At 45.6% G+C, this 20,341-nt stretch overlaps 1 protein-coding gene across 6 annotated transcripts in view; it reads left to right on the forward strand.

The window, feature by feature from the left end:
- pcdh19 (protocadherin 19) overlaps nt 1-19,579 on the forward strand; it is a 79,435-nt gene extending 59,856 nt beyond the window's left edge. For all 6 annotated transcript variants that reach the window (XM_080416425.1, XM_080416424.1, XM_080416429.1 and 3 more), the window contains exon 5: nt 16,954-19,579. In XM_080416425.1, coding sequence (XP_080272551.1) covers nt 16,954-17,531 — 578 coding nt within the window. In that variant the 3' untranslated portion in view covers nt 17,532-19,579. The remainder of the gene's footprint in view (nt 1-16,953) is intronic.
- Nucleotides 19,580-20,341: the final 762 nt, after the last annotated feature.

Below are 20,341 nucleotides of genomic sequence, written 5' to 3' on the forward strand. Positions count from 1 at the left end.
TTTATTATCATTACAAAACATACATTAACCACTTCAGCCCTACAATATATACATTTTGGCCATTTTAAAATAGCCGATCTACAAGCTCACAATGCGTCGCATGGCGACGCATTGTGAGCTTGTAGATCTGCTATTTTCCAAAAGATTTTTAATACATTTGAAAACTTGAACTTGGGACATTCTGCATGACGAGTACTTTTACTTTTGGTACTTAAAGTACATTTCGATGCCAATACTTCTACATTGCAGTATTGATACTTTTACTCAAGTAAAAAAAACTTGAGTATACCGTTTCCACCGCTGACCATAAGCGACGACGGGGTCCACTGCGCTTATACACAAAGGCCAACTTGACTTGGGGACTCAATGTGTGGCTGTATTAAAGCATGCTAGGTAGCTAGGGCGACTCTGCCAAAGCCAGGCTTGTATTACAGGGATCCCAGGGTATATCAGACACCAGGCGGCCTGTGCTCCCTCTAGGCAGGGCAGGCAGAGAGTCTGGCAGCCGGCCCACACAACCCAGATAGCTATAATCAACTCCATTAGCTGCAGCATTCCGCTCCCATTTAGGAGCCCCTCATAGTGGAGCCATTGTTATACTGTATAGGCGTTAACCCTTTGAGACCGGGAAACGCATCTTGTGTGTCATTTTTTAGATTCCTTTGGGCTATTCAAAAAATAGCAGATCTACAAGCTCGTAACGCGGCACTCTGTGCCGCTTGTAGATGTGCTATTTTAGAAAATTCGTGAAAATATGTGCAAATCTTTGAATATATATATATTTTTAAGGGAACATTTTTAACTCAAATCTTTGCTTCTGGGGGGTCCTTGGAACAACATATTTTGAGATGGGGGTCCGTGGCCAAATACATATGATTTTGGGGGGTCCTTGACATAAAAAAGTTTGAGCACCACTGATTATAGCAACGTAAGTTTTTTCAAGGATTAGGATTTAGAAGACATTTGTAGAATCCCCCCAGAAGTTTGAGTTACAAATGTTCGTTTTCAAAAATATATATTCAAAGATTTGCACAAAAGGTTCAAGATTTTTCAAAAATAGCAGATATACAAGCTCGTAGCGCGGCACTCGCTACGAGCTTGTAGATCTGCTATTTTTGAATAGCCAAAAAGAAATGAAAAACGACACAAACGATTCTTATCCCGGTCTGAACGGATTAAGGATGCTGTGAAATATGAGGAAACGTATGCTGGTGGCACATGGTTGTATACGCTTGCACGTGGGGGTATAATATTTGCACACGCCAAAAAGCACCTGCACGTGCACATGGGACGAACGTGTGGTGGTGAATGGAGGGTGGTGGGGGTGGTGGGGGTATCTGTTCTGGGAATAATGTGTCTTGGGAGGAGGCACTTGTTTTATCTTTTTTCCCTATTGTGTGAATGGAGAGATTAAGAATATACTCTGCTCTGTTTAAAGGGGGAAAAAAATCAGCTGTCGTCTGACACAAGTACATTGTAAGCACACAGTTTTCCTGTCCGGAATACAAAGAGACATTTATCACTGCAGCTGGGGCAAGAGAGAGAGAGAGAGGAAGAGAGACATGGAGGGTGGGGGACTCTCTCTCGTTCAATGCAGCTAGCGTGCGTTTCTCTTCTTTAAGCCCCCCATCACTTCCCTTATACTGTGGGAAAACAAGGTAGACCTCTCTCTTTAATCCAGCCGTAAGATCTCGTCCCTCTTTTATGCTTAATGTCTTTCCAGCTAACATTCTTATGTCTCCTCTATCCCTGCCTTTTGTTTTTTATATCTCGCATATCATCCTCTCCTTTATCCTCAAAACATTAAAGCCTGCCGGGTGGAATATCGTGTCAGTGAAGCCATGTTGTCCTGCCTCTCGCAATAAGGACGGCAACAAAAGGTTACTACCTTTGGGCACACAGCATTTCCATATCTCGCTTCCCCCCCCCACCGATGCATATTCAGCGACAACGACTGTCTCATTCCAAATGCAGCCTTTTTTTTTTCCTCCTCTCCCCCCTTGCAGAAACGTAGTGCTCAGCCCAGGCTTATAAAACATAAAGCTGGGGAGGCAGGCGGCGGGTGTTCTTTGGATTCTTTATTATTTTATCCTTTTTTTTTTACTCGAGAGCACAGGTCGAGGAGAAGTCGTCCTCCTAGCCTCCTCCACTATCAATGCCATATTTCCTTCAAGCGATTAGCGTCGGTTGTCCAGCGTGCCGTCGTCCCCTGCAAGACCTTGTCTGGGATGAGCTCACTGTGTTGTAATTCAACATTTTGTGCAGGTCTGCAGGGGAAGCAGGGGTCTATACAGGGGAAGCGGTCTGCAGGATGCTAGCAACACAGAGTATCGATAAGATGATGCTGCTGCAACAGAGAGATGGGCAGAGGGTGGGTGTGTGTGTGTGTGTGTGTGTGCGTGTGTGTGTGTGTGTGTGTGTGTGTGTGTGGGGTGTATGTATGTATGAGGTATGTTTGTAGACCCCGATTGCCTTCCCCCCACTTGAACAGGGTTTGCCAGATCTGCTTATTATAATTTCCCCGCAAGATTTTATTTGAAAATAGCCGATCTACAAGCGATGCGACGCGTTGTGAGCTTGTAGATCTGCTATTTTCAAATAGCTGATGTATTATGTTAAAGTGCTCATGTGACCCATTGTCGCTTATTTTGGGCTGGTTTTCCTAGACCTGGTTGCTTGTTTCTCTCACAGAATATGGCAACACCGCACTTGACCATGAGGTATCTGTGGTTACTGTGTCACACAGTCTCTCAAAGCTGCACATTTTGTTTACGCAATGCATTTCCCCATGAAAGAAGACAAAAGGAAGAAAAAAAGAAACCCCCAGTGCACCATGGGAATGCAGATAAGCGTTTATTTTTCTCTACGCCACAATTTATCTTGTTTTGCCCCCCCCCCCCCCCCCCCTCAAAAAAGGGATGAAATTCAATCAATTGATATAGTCTGCCAGCCAATTGTGATTTTTTCGGCCCCCACTGTCCCCTACCCACTTTAACAGGGGAGAATAAAAAGGTAATGGGAGAGGTCGGCTGTTAAGTTTAATGGCAGACAGGAAAGCTTCAGAATGGCTCTTTTTAATGATGTGCCCTGTTCCTGTGTGCTCTCCTCCCATTAAAGTTGAGGCTGCATGCAGAGAGTAGGGGAGAGCATTATGGCCACAGACAGGCTACTGGCCCCTCCATCACGCAGGAAACCACCATAGGGGGTCCGGGGACACACACAGCACATTATTAGCCGCATTAACCCCAACGTCCGTTATCCTGGGCATGTCGTAAATGGGCGAACATTCGCTCAAAATGGGCGAGCTTAGCGGCAAAAATAGCTGATCTACAAGCTTTACAAGGCGTTGGGAGCTTGTAGATCTGCTGTTTTCGGCAAAGAGATGAGAGGGGACAGTGTTGCCAGATCTGCGTATTATAATTTCCCCCCCAAGATTTTGTTTGAAAATAGCAGATCTACAAGCTCACAACGCGTCGCAAGCTTGTAGATCGGCTATTTTCAAATAGCTGATGCAATATGTTTAAAGTGTTTATGTGGCCCATGCATAGTCGCTTCTTTTGGGCTTGTTTTCCTAGACCCGGTTGCTTGTTTCTCTCACAGAATCTGGCAACACTGGGTGCAGAGGGGGAAAAATAAAGGCCCATATGGGGGACTCTGGTCAATTGAGTATAATATAGGGTTTACGTGGTTAAAACAGAAATCTCGTGCTCCTCTGCATGAACAGAAACAAAAACATGATAAAACAGGCATCCTAATAAGGCCAACTAAGTATCTTAGCAAACAGTATAGTCTCACGTGTAGCAGCACTCACAACAGACGCTTCAGAGCGCTCACAAATAGACGTCTGATTTGATTTACTGCCACATGGCTATTAGTTTGGATGACAGGTTTCCTTACAGGACGAGTCTGGGTCTTCTCTCTGCACACAGACACAATCCCTTACTCTATAGTCCAAATCTCGTTATTCTCTCACTTCGACTGTGTGAGTGCGTGCGTGTGTGTGTGTGGGGGGGGGGTGCCTGGCTGTGACCCTTTATCCTCTTTGCGGCGTTGGTCTTGCATCCGATTGTCAGGCCCCGGCGCGGCGTTACGCTCCGGCAGCGGGCAGGTTGATCCACAGCTGTCTCCAGAGGGAAAAGGGAATCCGGGGGATCGAGAGGGAGTGTGGGGGAATTGGATCTCTGACACCTGTCACTTCCACTCTACTGCACCGAGGCTGCTACTGCCACACATAAGGACTTTTTTTCACGTTATTACAGACCAGCATGGTGTCGCGGAGTGGAGTGGGCACAGGACCTAGGGAATCCAATTACTGCCACTGGTGTCAGAACCGTGCCGTCATCCTCAAGTATGCTACATAGTCATGTTCCTCAAATCGGAGAAGATGTGCCTATTAGTTCCCTCTCTTTTCTCTCCGGCTCGCTCGCTCTCCCCACCTCCACTTCTTCTGTCTGCATGTCTTAGATACCAACACTTTCCCCTGGATTGGCTCACCGCTGACAATCCTCTCACTGTAGCACAAGCACTGGTGGGTGGATGGCTAAAGGCATGCCATGGACATGGACCTCTGACTGCTTGATATTAAGTACTATCACAGCTCGGGGGCCTCTCTACGCACCAACTATAACAGAAAACCTTGGGAGAGAATCGGCAGCAGCACTGCTCCCAAAAGCCTGCAACATGGCAACAATTTATACCACTACACAGCCTTTGTGACTGTGATGAGAAAAACATATCTTCCTCTATTGCTTTTGCTTCTCTGTCCAATGTAGCTAAAAGCGATTTCGCCACACTGTCTTTGTCCCTCTCTCTGTCTGCCATTTTCCGTGACACCGTCTGTGAGGGTCAGCGGGAATTAGAAAAGGCACACCCATCAAATCCTACTGGGAAAAAAAACGGGGGCCTCTCCTAAGGCAGAGACACCCTTCTTATAAGTTTCTGCCTGCACAGCTAAACCATGGCTCTTATATAGACACTACACTCAGCAGGCTGCCTACGGCCTACTTATAGAAGGTTGTTAAAATTATTATAGGAAAAAGAAGGACGGGAGAAAAGAGGGGAAAAAAAGATTTGGATGGAGGGAAATCTGAGGGGAAAAGAGAGAAAGAAATGGTAAGAGTGAATGCTGGTGCCTGGTGTGCGACGAAGATGAAATGGAATATAAGACACATAGTCCTCGCTGACACAGAGCGAACATGACTGAATGAGAGAAGGCACATTACATTAATTATGTAAGGGTGCTCTTTCTGAGGCAGCCTTCCAGCTCACTGAGAGAGAGAGAGGAAGTATGGCTGCCCCTGGTGTGTCGGTCGGAACCCAGCTGCTTGGACCAAGACACATTGATTTGTCCAGCTCAGGCTGCCTGGGCGATGCTCAGGTGGGGTTTGCTTGATAGGCATTGAAGTATTGTGTTTATTTCCAACTGAATATGATGAACCGACACTTGGCGGCGGCGTGGGGGAAAAGGAACAATACGGGCCTCTTTATGGGCTGTGAGAGTGCCGTGATTTCCTCCTGCGGACCGAGGCAGATTGTGTAGGCTGTTCAAAAAAGCGTGTTCAATCGCAAATCCATTTCCCCACGACCATGATTGGTCATGTTTTGTGAGAGTATTGTGTGTGTGTGGGGGGGGGGGGGGGGGGGGGGAAACAACATGGCTTGGCTGACAGAAATAATCACACTGGTGAAACATCTTTAGTTGTGTGGCTTCTGCAGAGCGAGTATGACATACAAGACTACAATTGTGTTTCTTTAATTGCAAAGACTTCCTACGGTATGTAGTAAGGAATCCCCCCCCCCCCCCCCCATGCAGACATTGCATGCTGTGCAGCATCTGGCATCCAAACGTTTTGATTTCAAAGGCTTCACATTATCTTCAAGTTTGAAGATGAGTATGTACCCGTATTCTTCTGCCATTATGACTTGGATGTGTACAAGCTCGCATGTGTGGCACGTTGTGAGCTTGTAGATCTGCTATTCTCGCTATTTTTGAAAAGGAAAAAAGTTTGCAATAATGGTGACCAAAATCACAATAATCTTATGAATTGAATTTGAATTGAAATGACAAATGTCCGCTTAAAAAAATAAAAATAATCAAATATTTGCAGAAATGTTCACGATTAAAAAAAAATAGCAGATCTACAAGCTCGTAGCGCGGCACTCGGTGCCGCGCTACGAGCTTGTAGATCTGCTATTTTTGAATAGCCCAAAGAAATCTAAAAATTACACACAGATGCGTTCCCGGTCTTAGTGGGTTAGGGATTATTAGGATTAATAGTTTTTAATATATTTCTTTTACGATTTTCCTTTCTTTTTCCCTCTCTTCTCCTCTCCAATTGCCCCCCCCGCCCTCCCTCCCCACCGGCTGTGGCCCCCACTTTGAAAACCACTGACTTAGACCAAGCAGATCACAAATAGTCCTATAATAGATTTACTACAATGAATCCCATCTCTCTATCCCATCGGTACTATTGTTAGATGGTCGTCTCTTTGGAGTCACAGAGAAAGACCCATGTGACCTCAGCAATGTGCTTCTCTCCCTGATCACTTCATCAACTACCACAGCCTGTTTCCCCAAGCCTAACCACCCCCCCCCACCCCCATCCCTCAATAGCTTTTCCCTCATGCTCTCAACCCCACTCGCGGATGTAATTTACTGTCTGTTGCTGTCCCCCTCGTTCCTCTCAGACTCAAGGGTTTAGGAGCAAATTAGCTCGCTAGCTCGGTCAAGCTTAAACACAGAAATGCAGCATTTTGGTTCCAGAGTGTATTTAAAAATGTCCTCTGCAGACGCATGGCAGAGGAAGCGAGCCAAGCAGACAGAGATCGGCGGACGGGCGGAGGGGCGGGCGGGCTGGCTGGCTGGCATAGCGGAGTGGGCAGGCATGCAACTGGGACCCCCCCAATGGTCTGGCACGCTGACCTTCGGGAGAGTGTAGTGCTGTTGTTGTTGTTGTTGTAAAGCAATAGAGACCACGTTCAATTTGAGGTCATTCATTATTAGGGGATTTTTTGCAGTTGAGCATCCACTAATGACACATCAGAATAATGTAACATAATGTTGCTGTCGGGCAGAAACCTTGCATCTCCATATTTCATCATTTTATGTTTTTTTCGTAAATGAATGACCTACTTCACCGTACAAGAGTGTCACAAAAAAGTAGTGAAAATAGCCAATTTACAAGCTCACAACGCATTGCAACCAATCATTTCAGGAAGACATGTGCATCCCTCTGTACAGTGTCTTTAGACGGTTCATTACAAACTGTAAACTCCTCACTCACCACCACTGCATCTTACTTGCTAGCTAAGCTGTCCTGCTGTGGTCACCCACCTACTGGACACACTGGTGCACCTTCACCCATTCAACCCGGGAACGCATCTGTGCCATTTTAGATTTGAGCTATAACCATTATTTTATACTTTGGCAATAAAAAAAATAGATATTTCAAGCTCACTTGGTGCCGCGCTATGAGCTTGTAGATCTGCTATTTTTGAAAAATCATTAACATTTGTGCAAATCTTTGAATACATATATATTTTTTAAACATTTTTAACTCAAATCTTTGCTTCTGGGGGTCCCTGGAACAACGTATTTTGATGGGGATCGGCGGCCAAAAACATATCATTTTGGGGGTCCTTGACATGAAAAAGTTTGAGCACCACTGATATAGCAACAATAGTTTATCAGGAAACTGTTAGGATTTAGAAGACATTTGTCAAATGTTTGACAAATGAACATTTGACAAATGACAAACGCTTGCCAAAAAATATTCAAAGATTTGCACAAATGTTCAATTTTTTTTCAAAAATAGCAGATCTACAAGCCCGCGCTACGAGCTTGTATATCTGCTATTTTTGAATAGCCAATTAAATCTAAAATGACACAGATGCGACACGTTTTGAGCTTGTAGATCTGCTACTTGTGGTGCTTTTGAATTTTGAGTCCTGAAAAGCAACAGTTTTGGACATAGGAGGTTTCCTCCACCCGACAGAGACGATATACAAGGCTATTCATGGTCTGCTTCCATTCTACCTTTCTGTCTTTCAGAAATGTACCGGGTGTACTACTTTCTGTTCCAAAGGCCCATAGCACTGAGACAGGAAAAATGGTGCTTAATATGCATACTGCGCCCTCTCTGCCTGGAATATGTTGCAGAATGAGTCAAAAAAAGAAAAGAAGAAAATACCAAAGTCACTCTACATAAATGTAAAAAAAGCTTTCATGTAAGATGCTCTGCTTCCCAGTTCACCATTGAGCTGTTAAAATCATGCCTACGTGTTTCGGCCATGTTTCAAACACTTATGCAACACTTATTCCTAAAATAAAAACAAAATGTCTTAAAGTCATCGGTTAGAATATCCAGAAATAATCACCTTTCCCTCAAGATTTGTATTGTAAACGAGCAAACATCTGTGTTTCACACTTTAACCACATGTAACCAGCATCCAAATTATGTCATAATAACAGGGGAACATTCGGCAAAAACAGGCGGACACTAGCTGAAAAATAGCAGCTCTAGAGGCTCACCACATGCGTTGTGATCTTCTGTTTTCTGTAAAGAGATTTGGAGTGGAGGGAGAAAAAGGATGGGACCAGCTATACAAATAAAACCCCTGGGGAACCTCAGGTCAATGAAGTACATAGTGTTTAAGTGGTTGATAAGGAGGGCTAACCAGACAGCACCCTGTCCTGTTTTTTCTATCGATACTCCAGTGCACTGGTTTGACTGCACGCAAATATTATGCCATGGCCTCCTAGCAGTTTGTTGATATACAGTATGTGTGCCATATTGGTATTGCTCCCTCTCCAAGGAACTTCTCTTTACCTTCCCTGTCTCCGTTTAGCCCAGTTCAGCCCTCGCTCAGTCTGGCTTAAACTTTTCATGCATGTCCGCCTGGGTTAAATCCAGTTCAGCGCGACCGTGCAAGGAAAGCCTCGGGGCACAATGTAACGTGTGAAAGCCACCACCATAAATTATTGCACTGGCTTGTCCAAGGAAACCTTACAGATCACACCAGATCAGTCATGATCACTTTGAAACGTGGCCCTCGGAGCCTTTTCCATATCTCCATATGTAACGGTGTGTGCGGGCCAAGGGTAAGTTCTCCGGGGCTCTGCGATGACATTTATAGAGCCCTGGCTTGGGCACACCGTGACCTCTATCTGCCATCGCTGGTAGGAATATAGCCACCAGTATAAGCAGGGTGTTGGAGAGACACCTTTCAGGCGGAAATAGAATTAGTTGCCAGGGCACTGGAACCAGCCCACCCCCGCGGTATGTCATTGTGACAACGGGCTTGCCTCGTTACTACTACATCAAGCAGTCCATTGGCCAGCGCCTCTGCCTTTGCACGAAACAGCGCTTCACTGCAATGACAAAGTGATTTATAAAACAGCATAGCGATTGCTTTTTTTTTTCCTCCCTTCCTTTTCTGCAGCAGTTACACAGCTGTTAAGCAGATGCTGTTTGTACCAATTTGGAAGCTAGTGCATTGTTTGTCAACACCAGTTTGGAAATTCATTCTTTATACCGGGGTAAGCTGCTATGGAATGCACACGCCGAGGGTTGATGGGCCAACAGATAGTGAGGGGAGGCAGAAGGAGGGCAGAGGCGTGAAAGGGAAACCGACGCAATTAAGTGCCGGCTTTCAAAATAATTAAGGAAAGCAATACGTATATAACGAACAGGTTGAACCGAACCCACCGGCGTGAAGTATAAGAGCAAAGTGGCAGCAGAGTGAAAACGGTCACTATTTGTTTGTGCCACTGAATGTGGATCTACTTTACAGTAAGTTAACGTGTCACTTTGTGTTACCTTTTCGAGAAGAAAACAGACAGGTTTGTGGGAAGTGATGCGCTGTCAGACGCACTCAGCCATGCTCAGTGGACTGGATAGTGAATGTCGTACTGATAAATTGACTGGTACAGTACTAATGCTCAGAAATGGAACCAGGGCCCACATGAACGCCATATGACAGTCTTAACTCCATAAGACCGGGAACGCATTTGTGTGTCATTTTTTTATTTCGTTGGGCTATTCAAAAATGGCAGATATATAAGCTCATAGCGCGGCACCGAGTGCCGCGCTACGAGCTTGTAAATCTGCTATTTTCTAGAAATCGTGAAAATGTGTGCAAATCCTTGAATATATATTGTTTTAAAGCGAACATTTTTAACTTTGCTTCTGGGGGTCCCTGGAACAACATATTTTGAGATGGGGGTCGGTGGCCAAATACATATCATTTTGGGGGTCCTTGACATGAAAAAGTTTGAGCACCACTGATATAGAAACATTTTTTTTTCAGAATACTGTTGGGATTTAGAACTAGAAGACACTTATAGAATCGGCTTCAGGTCTTAATGGGTTAACAAGGCCACCCAGCGAGTCCAATTTCCTCAATAATTAATATTTGACTGGAAGTCTAGGGGGGTCAGATGGACAGAAAATAGAGGCAGAGATTTTTTGGGTGACAGATTTTATTTAATTAAGCCGATGTACACGAGGCAGTGATACTGATGAGATGAAAGCATGGGGCAGAGTTGGGGGGAGGGAGGGGCACGGAGGAGGATTGCGGGGCTCGCGAGGGGGAGCTGCAAGGAATGGATGGATGGATGGAGGGAGTGCGTGTTGTGCGGGGAGGAGGGTTGGGTTGATGTGACTGAACCAGATGCTGTGGGGAGAGAGAGAGAGAGAGAGAGGACTCAGTGCTGTGCCGAGAATAATGGCCTAGCGTGGCGCAGTAAGGGTGCCCCTCTACTGTTTGTAAAAACAAGACCATCACACTCCATCTTGCCGCTCCCTCAGGAGCCAGGCCTCCAGGCTGATTTATGGCCCACAGACTGAATTGGCTGGCTAGCATGACAGCAGCGCTTGGACCTCTCCCTGGTGAGTAGTGTAGGAAGGCAGCCTAGCTGGCCAGGCTTCAGCCTTAGTCGGCCACAAGAACTATCCTCTAGTTATAGCCCGACTAGAAGCTATAAGCCCCATTCCACAGCGTTTGGATCACGCCGAGGCCCCGGCTAATCGGGTTCTCGAGCAGACCTCAGCCTCAAAGAGATCGAGGCCGCGAAGTGGATTTCAGAGCCACAGCACCAACCGGCCAATCTGGGAACCCATCGTCAAATAAAAAGGAAAAACAGCGGCCTCTGCTCAGGGAAACCAGGGTTTTGGTCTGCCTTCAGCCTTTCACTTCCGGTGGTGCGACTATGTTTTCATTCCCACTGACAATATTTCTCCACGGAACACTAACACCATTTCTCCCAAAGAACATGTATCGTTTTGGTTATAAGCCCACTTGTTTCTAAGATGAAAGAGCAAGTTAAAATGTTACTAACTTTCCGTGGTTTTGTCGGCTCCGAGGACGCTATTGTTAAATTAGTTTTTGGTTTGTTTCCAGTGGGGAACGAGCCGCACACATGTCAATCTCGCCCACTACATTTGATTGGGTAAAGCGCGGCCTGATTCCTGATCTGATGGCACGCCCACTTGTAGCCAATGTGCACGGGTTCTCAACACGGCTACCGACAGATTCAAGCGCAGCGATGGATCTGTTCTTGTGAGATTACAAACCGGCTGCAGACAAAACGGCCGTTCCCTTCATTCGACAGGTGCCCCTGTTAAATAGGAAGAGATTCCACTTCCACCCTGCGGTTCCGCTGTCAGATCACAGCGCATCGGAGGCTCTGTCGAGAGACTTGTCGTGACAATTTAGATGTAATCTTGATAATTTGCCACGTGGCTGCCAGGATGGAAAAATTAATATAAGAGCAATTATTACAACAGCCATTCCACTGTCAGGGAGCATTGTAGTGGCTAATGCAGACTGATGCCCCGCAGACACGACGGCGAGCCTTGGCCCAACAGTCTGTCCTTAAGATGGGTCAGAGGGACTCCAGCCCCATTCGACTCGTTCTCATTATGCAGCCGCGTCCACAGCGGCACTCATGCAGCAAACAGAAAGAGACAAAATGAAAATGTCAGACTTGCCGCTTGTCCTTTCATTCGACAGAGGCGATTCCATTTGTCTTTTCAGGGAATCCACATTGGTTGGCATTGTCTAAAGATTTGGATGGAGGGCAGAATGTCAACAGCATGCAGCGAGGGTGGAAAAAAACTGACAGCAGTCACAAGTAAAAGCTTTTCTGGGTTTAAATTGATCACCTGGCATGAGGATATGTTTTAAGGTGATTGAACAGATTTCTGTTCCATTAGTATCACCTTAATTTGGTGTTATTGCAGTAAAAAGAATAAAATAAATATATATATATATTAACCGATAGGTTCAAGCTCAGCAGTGGTATACATTCTTTACCATCTGCTCCAAATTCTTTTTTTAGGGCTCATCACGCCGTGAAGCTAAACTGACTGAATCGTGTCATACTCAAAGTCCCCGTAGCCCTGTGGCTGCAATTAAACCATCCAAGAGAAAATGAGAGTGTGTCACCTGAATTTGGGTTTTGCATCAAATCAAAAGTCCCTGGCCATCATCTAATCCACGCCATCTTTAGTGTAAGCGTCGATCACATTGGCTGCTCCCGCACTCATTTTATAGGATTACATCATTGTCTTCAACCTGGAGGCTTTTTTTCGGCGCTTGCTTTTTGGAGGGAAACTGCACTTCGTTTTCCAAGGACGGCTTCAATGGCTGCCAAGCAGGTCGCTTGTGAATCTCTGGTGGTGGAGAGGCTCGGAGTTTTGTAGTGGAGTTGTCTGTTCTATAATGAACACACAGCCCTTCTCTACTCCCAGCTAGCAGCAAACAAATGGCACCTCCAGGTGTATGGCATGGAGGAATCATTATAGACGGCACGCGAGGGTAAATTGAGCAACGAGTGCGTCAGCTTCAGAGAGCGCGCCATGCTGGAGTCCTGTCTGCTGTGACTTAAAGTTCCGATGCCTTCATGATTGAGTGAGAATAGGGGGAATGGGAGTCAGCTGCTGGTAGATTGCAGCACAGGAGGCTGCAATGAGGGTGGGAACATGTGGCCTTTTCTACCCCCGCTGATGCAAACTGATGTTATTTCAGGTAACAACAACTGGCAAAAACATGGCCCATTCTATCCGGAGAGTTCTGAGGTTTTTTTTTTGTATTTGAAGTGGCAATATTTATTCTTTTGCCAATGCCGTGTGTAACGGTGCATACATATTCAAAATGCTCCCCACTGCCTTCCCCATGTCTTTGAACCCTGATTCAAAATTAAAGCACAGCATTTGCTGAGGGACTTGAAGGGATTTTCTTCTTCTTTTTTTTTCCAAGCCACCAAAAGTTATTTCAATTTCAAATATGGAACACTGAAAAACGCAGCTAGCTTCTTGCCTCCCGACGGAGCTCCTTTAGTAATTAATAGGTATTAAATCCTAGATAGGAAATATTCCCAGTGAAATAGTGTTCTGTACCGTACTTTAAATCTGCTCCTACTGCTGATTGGCAAGCTTATTTTTCCTCGTGACTTTGGATAGACCTTCACAGCAGGAGGGTGCCCTGCTTGGTGCTTTTTTTGAGTTACCGACCTCAGCAGTGCTGCAGAAGCCATTTAATTGGTTCATCTCTTAGCATTACATTGTGTTCCTTCCTTGGAATTGGGAAGAGATCCTGCTTTGTCGGGACTGAAAGACATTTTTCTTCTATCCCAGTTTTTGCTCGGCTATTTTGTGTGGGTCTTTGACAGTGACATCTGCTGTTTGTGGAACTCCAAGAGGAGACAGGATGTGTCTGTGTTAATGACTCTTGGCTTTCATAACAATGTAATTTTCAACCAAATTGCTCCATCATACACTCCTATAAAAAAGGGGGTGAACGGGATTCTCTCCATATGCATGGACAACTTCCTCTTTTGTGCCACAAGACCTTACAGGCCTCAGAAAACGGCTTCAATCCAAGGGAAATTGCATTCAGACTGATCAATAGTTTTTACTCAAGTTCCCTCAATACTAAGTATGGAGCTTACATTCTATTGTATCCCGTCTTGATGCGTGTCACAAGTTGTTTGAGTTATGCAAATTCATGCACTTTAAACACATGCTCAATTGGCTATTGCACTATGGCTTGAACCGGAACACAGTAGTTGAAAAATTATTTTAGCTACAGTGATGTCACTCGCTAGTACAGAACAAATAGGGGATGTGTGTGTGTGTCAGAGGTAATTCTTACGTTGATTTGGCTCCTTTTTGTGGCTTGGGAAATCGTAAAACGAATATTTGGAAGACCCGTGGTCATTTTTCATTGTTGTATGTCCCTGCACTACAATACTACAAAAAAACGTAATTTTGCGCTAGGACAGAATATCTACAGTTTATTTAACGCTGTATACGATCCGTCTCAAAAACGCAATCCTGATACCCGTGTTGCTTGCGCCTCCGAGAATTTGGCCACGGCAAATACCTGATTGGAACCCTGTGTTACTTTATTGTGAACTTAAAATACACCATCTTTTCTTCTGCAGCAGGGTTTGTAAGGACAGTTGCTTGGGTCAAGCACATTTGGTAATTAAACAGGTTCAATGTTCTCAATTTTCAAAGGGCAGTTTCATGAAAGGAATTTAGAACCATAGCCAGGTAAAGCTGCTTCTCTCCACAGGTCTGTTCATAGCGGGATACCTCACACCGTGTTACCACCGTGATACCGACTTTTACTGATGAGAAGACTGTTTTTTAAGATGTAGTGTGTGTGTGGGTGTGTTGTGACTGTGCGCGTGTGTGTGTTCACCTGGGCATTGTAATCACAGACTAAATCTCGGCCACTTAGGCTACACTGCGGAGGAGGATGCAGCAGTTGATGCAGAAGTTTATTTGTAGTTCCGTTCACGCTATCTATCCCTGGGGAGAGGGGACAGAGCGTTGTCTGAATGTGCATTTTGTGGAGCATCACAGACGTTCACATACTGTACAGTATAGAGTACACACACACACACACACACCAACACTGAAGTTACAGTAGGTTGTCCTCAGCCACTAGTCTCACCATCAAACACTCACGGTGGAATTGATATTGGCTACTCTCGATGCTCGACTGCCTGGCCTTTGTATTGTTGTTGTGATTCGGGCCATTAGATCGCCGATCCAGCACTGTGCGGTTACGATAGAAAGGGTCAAATCGCCGGTGAGACCCTTTAGTCAGTCAGTCAGTCATTCACTCACCAAGTCATCAGATTACAGTTTATGATAGTCAGCTCTGGTATACCTGCCCCTGAAAATCCTGTCGCCAAAATCTTTAAATATCGATCCCCAGGCCTTAAGCAGAGGTGCCCCTCAGAGTGCGGCAAAAAGATGGGAGAAAAACAGATAATTAGTGATTTTAATTAGGTGATCTGTCAAGCTGCGAGTGCCAGATGTAAGCGCATGAACCGGGGGTCGATGGCAATCCCTCCCGCAATCCCCTCTCGTCACCTTGGGGCCTCTGGTCGGGGAGGAGGGCACTTTGCCCAGGGAGAGAGAGACAAGCAATAGGGGGGCTTAGAAATGTGTCACTGCACATCTGTTTGTCAGTTTCTTTTACACGGCCGGGGCCAACCGAGAGATCACTAAGACATGTTGGCATAGTGGGAATTTAGAAGACAAACGACTGTAGGACTGCTGTGGGCTGGATCGTTTTAAATGAACTCTACACATTTTCATTAAGGCTACTAAAAGGATACTTTGGATTCGGTTTTGTTTTCAAAGATAAAGTGTGTAACTCCGTAAATGCATTGTAAATACGTTAGCTATTTTCATTTCAGCCGCAGACTCCCCGATGAATCTCGTTTTGTGTGTGTGATCACATTGTGCCACTTTGTGAGTGAGCTTGCCATCTAGCTTTCTTTAAGGTCATTCGTAAACATAAGGACATCTTGGATGTCCCTGTTAGGTTATCAGAGCAGATGGCTAAAAAATGAAATATGCATGGATTCAGAAGACTTCGAGCATCAAATGCTGTCCTTTCGATGACTAAAGAGTGCTTGTGTGAATTAAAGACAGTTTTTTTGTTGTTGATAAAAACGAAGGTGGGAGGCAGAGAAAATGACAGCGCTTCAACTTGAACAACAGAGCATTTCTTGTTGTTATAATGATGCAGAAATTGTCTTGAAAGCCCTTCTCCTCCAACACAACAAAGACAGAAAGTGTGCAGTTATACAGACTCAGACAAATCTTTTTTTCACAACGGCGTTAAAACATCATTACATATTTATAACTCGGCGCCAGATGACAGAGACACAGCGAGAGATGAACCAGGCAACAATACCACAACTCGTCTGGTGTCTCTTTCAGTGAGATATCTGATTGCACTGTTTAAACTCTCCCTTTTATCAAGTGTTGCTACAGAAAACCCAATTATGCACAAGCTGCAAATGGACTTTTGATTTAACAATACATCATTTAATTGGCACATTAGAAGTGCCCCATGCAGCTCCATTTGCCAGGAAGTTAGCCAGAGCTAAAGCCTGATTTACCGCTTATTTGATTGCGCATCGTGTCTCGCACCGAAAATAGCTGATCTACAAGCTCACAATGTGTCATAGCAGCACATCAGGTTGCTTGATTACTTTATTAGACAGAAATGCACACACAGTACGGGTACAGTCATACACTTAAGCTAAAAGGATGACCCCAAAAAGTTGTGAGCTTGTAGATCCATCTATCTTCAGTGCAAGACACCAGCGCGCAACTAAGTATAAAGCTGGCATAGCTCTTGTGTGGAATCCCATATTTAAAAGGGAAAGCAAATTACGCACAAGAATTTAAACTTGGGCTTTGCAGATTGCCACAGGCTTTTCAGCATGTTTTTTTTTCTCCTTCTCCATTTACAGCTTTGACATCTTTCAATATAATGAAAGCCACAGAAGAAAAAGCATGGTGGAATCTTTAAAAGGGAATGCAAATGACGGTGGAATAAAAAGTGAAAAATAGGCCGCTTTCGCAGACGAATCTAACAATCCCATCTTCTCCCCCCTTCCCCCGTTGTGTCCCAATGCAGACTCGAGTGAAGGCTTCCACTGCCAAGACGAGTGCCGCATCCTGGGCCATTCGGACCGCTGCTGGATGCCGCGCGTGGCCATCCCGGCGCGCGCCAAGTCCCCCGAGCACGGCCGCAACGTCATCGCTCTGTCCATCGAGGCCACCACGGTCGACGTGCCCCACTACGAGGACGGCACCGTAGCCAAAAGGACTTTTGCCACCTTCGGCAAGGACGGCCCCGGCGAGGACGCGGAGCGGGGAGAGCTTAAGGGCAACAAGCGGACTCAGGAGTCGCAGCAGGCGTGCAGCCCCAAGGCCAACGGCGGCGCGGTCCGCGAAGCCGGCAACGGGCGCGAGGCGGCCAGCCCCATCACCTCCCCCGTGCACCTGAAGAGCCCCGCGTCGTCCAAGCCGCCGTCCGCCTACAGCACGCTGAAGTGCCGCGACGCCGAGCGCATCGCCAACCACAGCCTGCTGCGGCAGCCCGAGGGGAAGGACAGTGAGCCGGCCATCCGGGAGATCAACACGCTCCTGCACGACAGCGGCCGCGACAAGGAGTCCCCCGGCAGCAAGCGCCTGAAGGACATCGTGCTCTAGCGAGTTGCTGCTCTCCCCCACGACGCACACCACACATGCACCGACATGCATACACATACACAGTGTAAACTCGCATTATATATACCCCGCAATAGCTGTGTGTACGCCCGGAGAAAAAAAAACAAAACAAGTCAGGCTGTGGATGTAGACAGACACAGCCCCCATGTGCAGAAATACGACATCCTGAGGACCAGCTCAAGCCGCGAATAAAAGGAACTGTAGTGCGCTGCAGCTAGCTGTGTGCTCTAAAGCTGAGGTAGTGGATGTGGCTTTGTGGTAGTTGCAGTACTTTTTCTCCTCGTTTGCTTTTTGTTCCGTTTTCTGTTTTTTATCGGTCTGGAGCGAGTGGACAGGCAGGTTACTGTTGACTACATGGACGTGGGGCCGGCGGGGCTCCTCGAGCCCCTTAGCGCCAAAGCAGTACACACACAACCCGTGTGGACTGGACACCCGCGGTGCCAATTCTTGAAGTACAGTTATGCCTTTTGAACTACTTTTGTACCACAAACTGATATTTGCCTTCATTGGTTTTTTTTGCAGTTAAATTCTAGCTGGCAAAGAAAACCATCGCTCTTTGTTCCTTTGTACAGTGAACTCCGACATTGTGACAAGCCCACAGGCAACAGACAGACATGCACAGGAGCAGCAGACGCCCTCCGATCGGCGCCGCCCGCACCTTCCCGTTGCATACGGCGGGGAGGAAAGGTAGACGCGCGCCACACCACGCGTGTTTCCCTCATTTCCCCCCTCTTGTTGTCTGATGAGGGAAACCTCTATCGTATCCCTGAGGACATCCATGTGTCATCGGACTGTGAGGTCCCTTTCAGTATTTATGTTCTATCACAGATGGAGCTAAATTAACTCTCTCTCTTTCTGGCCAGCCACTCGACACTGGCAACAGGACAGACAGAGATCCTCGTGTTTCCAACTGAGCTGTATGAAAAAAAAGACTTATTGCTTTTGAAATCTCCTCTGCCCAAACGTTGATTGTAGCCAGTGGGGCACAAATTAGAACTTTGTGCTCTGGTCTTGTACTTTTTTCTGACTTTTGACTATGGGGCTAGGATAGAAGGGATCGTCACTTATGTCTTGCTATGTGAAACTCTGTATAGGGTTTGCTATTATCATTTTTAATATCCTGTTGTTATGTGACAATCCCTTTAATGTTTTGTTTCAAGAGTAAAAAGGACAAAAAAAATAAACATTGGTGTTCAACTGAAGCTACGGTAGCGTTTGTTACACAAACACAAAAATAATAAAAAAACACATATATGCCAAAATATATTTTATAAATAATTTAAAAATGTATAATGAGAATATTTAATGCTGTGTAGTTATTTTATCAGTAAGTTATACTTGAAATTAACTTGCTTTTTATTTTGTTTTTTTGTTTGGCTTTTTATTGAACCTGATTTTTTTTCTTTTTTTTTAATGAACTTGGATTATTCTTTTGTTTACTGTGTGACCCCTGGCAACTGTTGACTTGCAGTCTACCTTGTTGTAAAGAGTTTCTTATTGGTCAGTTCTCGTGCCATCAAGTTTCTGTGTGGGCTACTAGAAAAAATGTAAAAAGACAACAAAAAAAAAAGACAAAAGAAAAAAAGAAGCAATTTCAGCACCAACGTTAGTGTGTCAGTTCAATGAGCTTAGAGTGAGATAGCAAAATAAACCAAAAAAAAAAAAAAGATGCAAACAAAACCTTAAAGATAGCGAGATGTTGCTTCACCTTAATATCAGAGCGAGAACGAGGGTTATGGTTGTTCTCCAGGCTGGTGATAGGGTTTCACCTGTTCCGTCTGTGTGAGAATGGGCTTCCTACAGGGTGCAACAGAGTTCAATCAGACTACGAGGCTATGTTCAGACTGGCAGCTCAAACCCGATTTGTGGCCTATGCAGATTGGAATGGTTTTTATCAAGTCAGAAAGGTGGTTTTAAATGCGTCACAGAGTCACAGTCTGGGACACTCGGACGCCGGAGCCAGTGTTGCCAGATTCTGCGAGAGAAACAAGCAACCAGGTCTAGGAAAACCAGCCCAAAAGAAGTGACTATGGGCCTACATGAGTACTTTAACATGTACATCAGCTATTTGAAAATAGCAGATCTACAAGCTCACAACGCGTCGCGATGCGACGCGTTGTGAGCTTGTAGATCGACTATTTTCAGATACAATCTTGCCGGGAACTTATAATAAGCAGACCTGGCAACCCCTGACTGGAGCCTGATTTATACATTGTTGTACGACTGTGTCGCTTGCCGACAAATAGCCGGTCTACAAGCTCAAAACGCGTCACATTGCAACGCGTTGTGAGCGTATAGATCTGCTATTCTCAGTGAGCAACACCGTCGTACGACAGTAAAGTATCACTCACGCCTACGCCGTTAGCACAGCAAACCGATACGGAGAGGTCGACGATGTCTGGACGTGCGCAAATCTGATCTGATCGCTTGCAAAAGCAGTGTGGACTGTCAGTTCTAAAGATCAGATTTGAGAAAACAAATTGGATTTGCCTGCAGTCTGAACACAAGCCACAAGAACCTTTTAAAACTTCAACCGAGAGCGTTCTTGACATGGCCAGACCAGCTTTGCTCAGCGGTATTGTCACCCTGTACCATCTGCTTCCAGTTGATCTCGGAGATAAGGCTGAGACCAGAGTGATTAAAGCATGGCTCAGCACCCTATAGGCACCGTGCCCACAAGGCTGGGTTGGAAATCGTACGTATGAATGGATCGAGGTATACTGGAAGAACCCCCTATTGCACATCAGCAATGTGTGGTTTTCTGTTGCTTTGCAGTAAGCTACGTGAAATGT

Source organism: Gymnoscopelus braueri (assembly GCF_963280865.1).
Source record: "Gymnoscopelus braueri genome assembly, chromosome: 20".
Taxonomy (NCBI): domain Eukaryota; kingdom Metazoa; phylum Chordata; class Actinopteri; order Myctophiformes; family Myctophidae; genus Gymnoscopelus; species Gymnoscopelus braueri.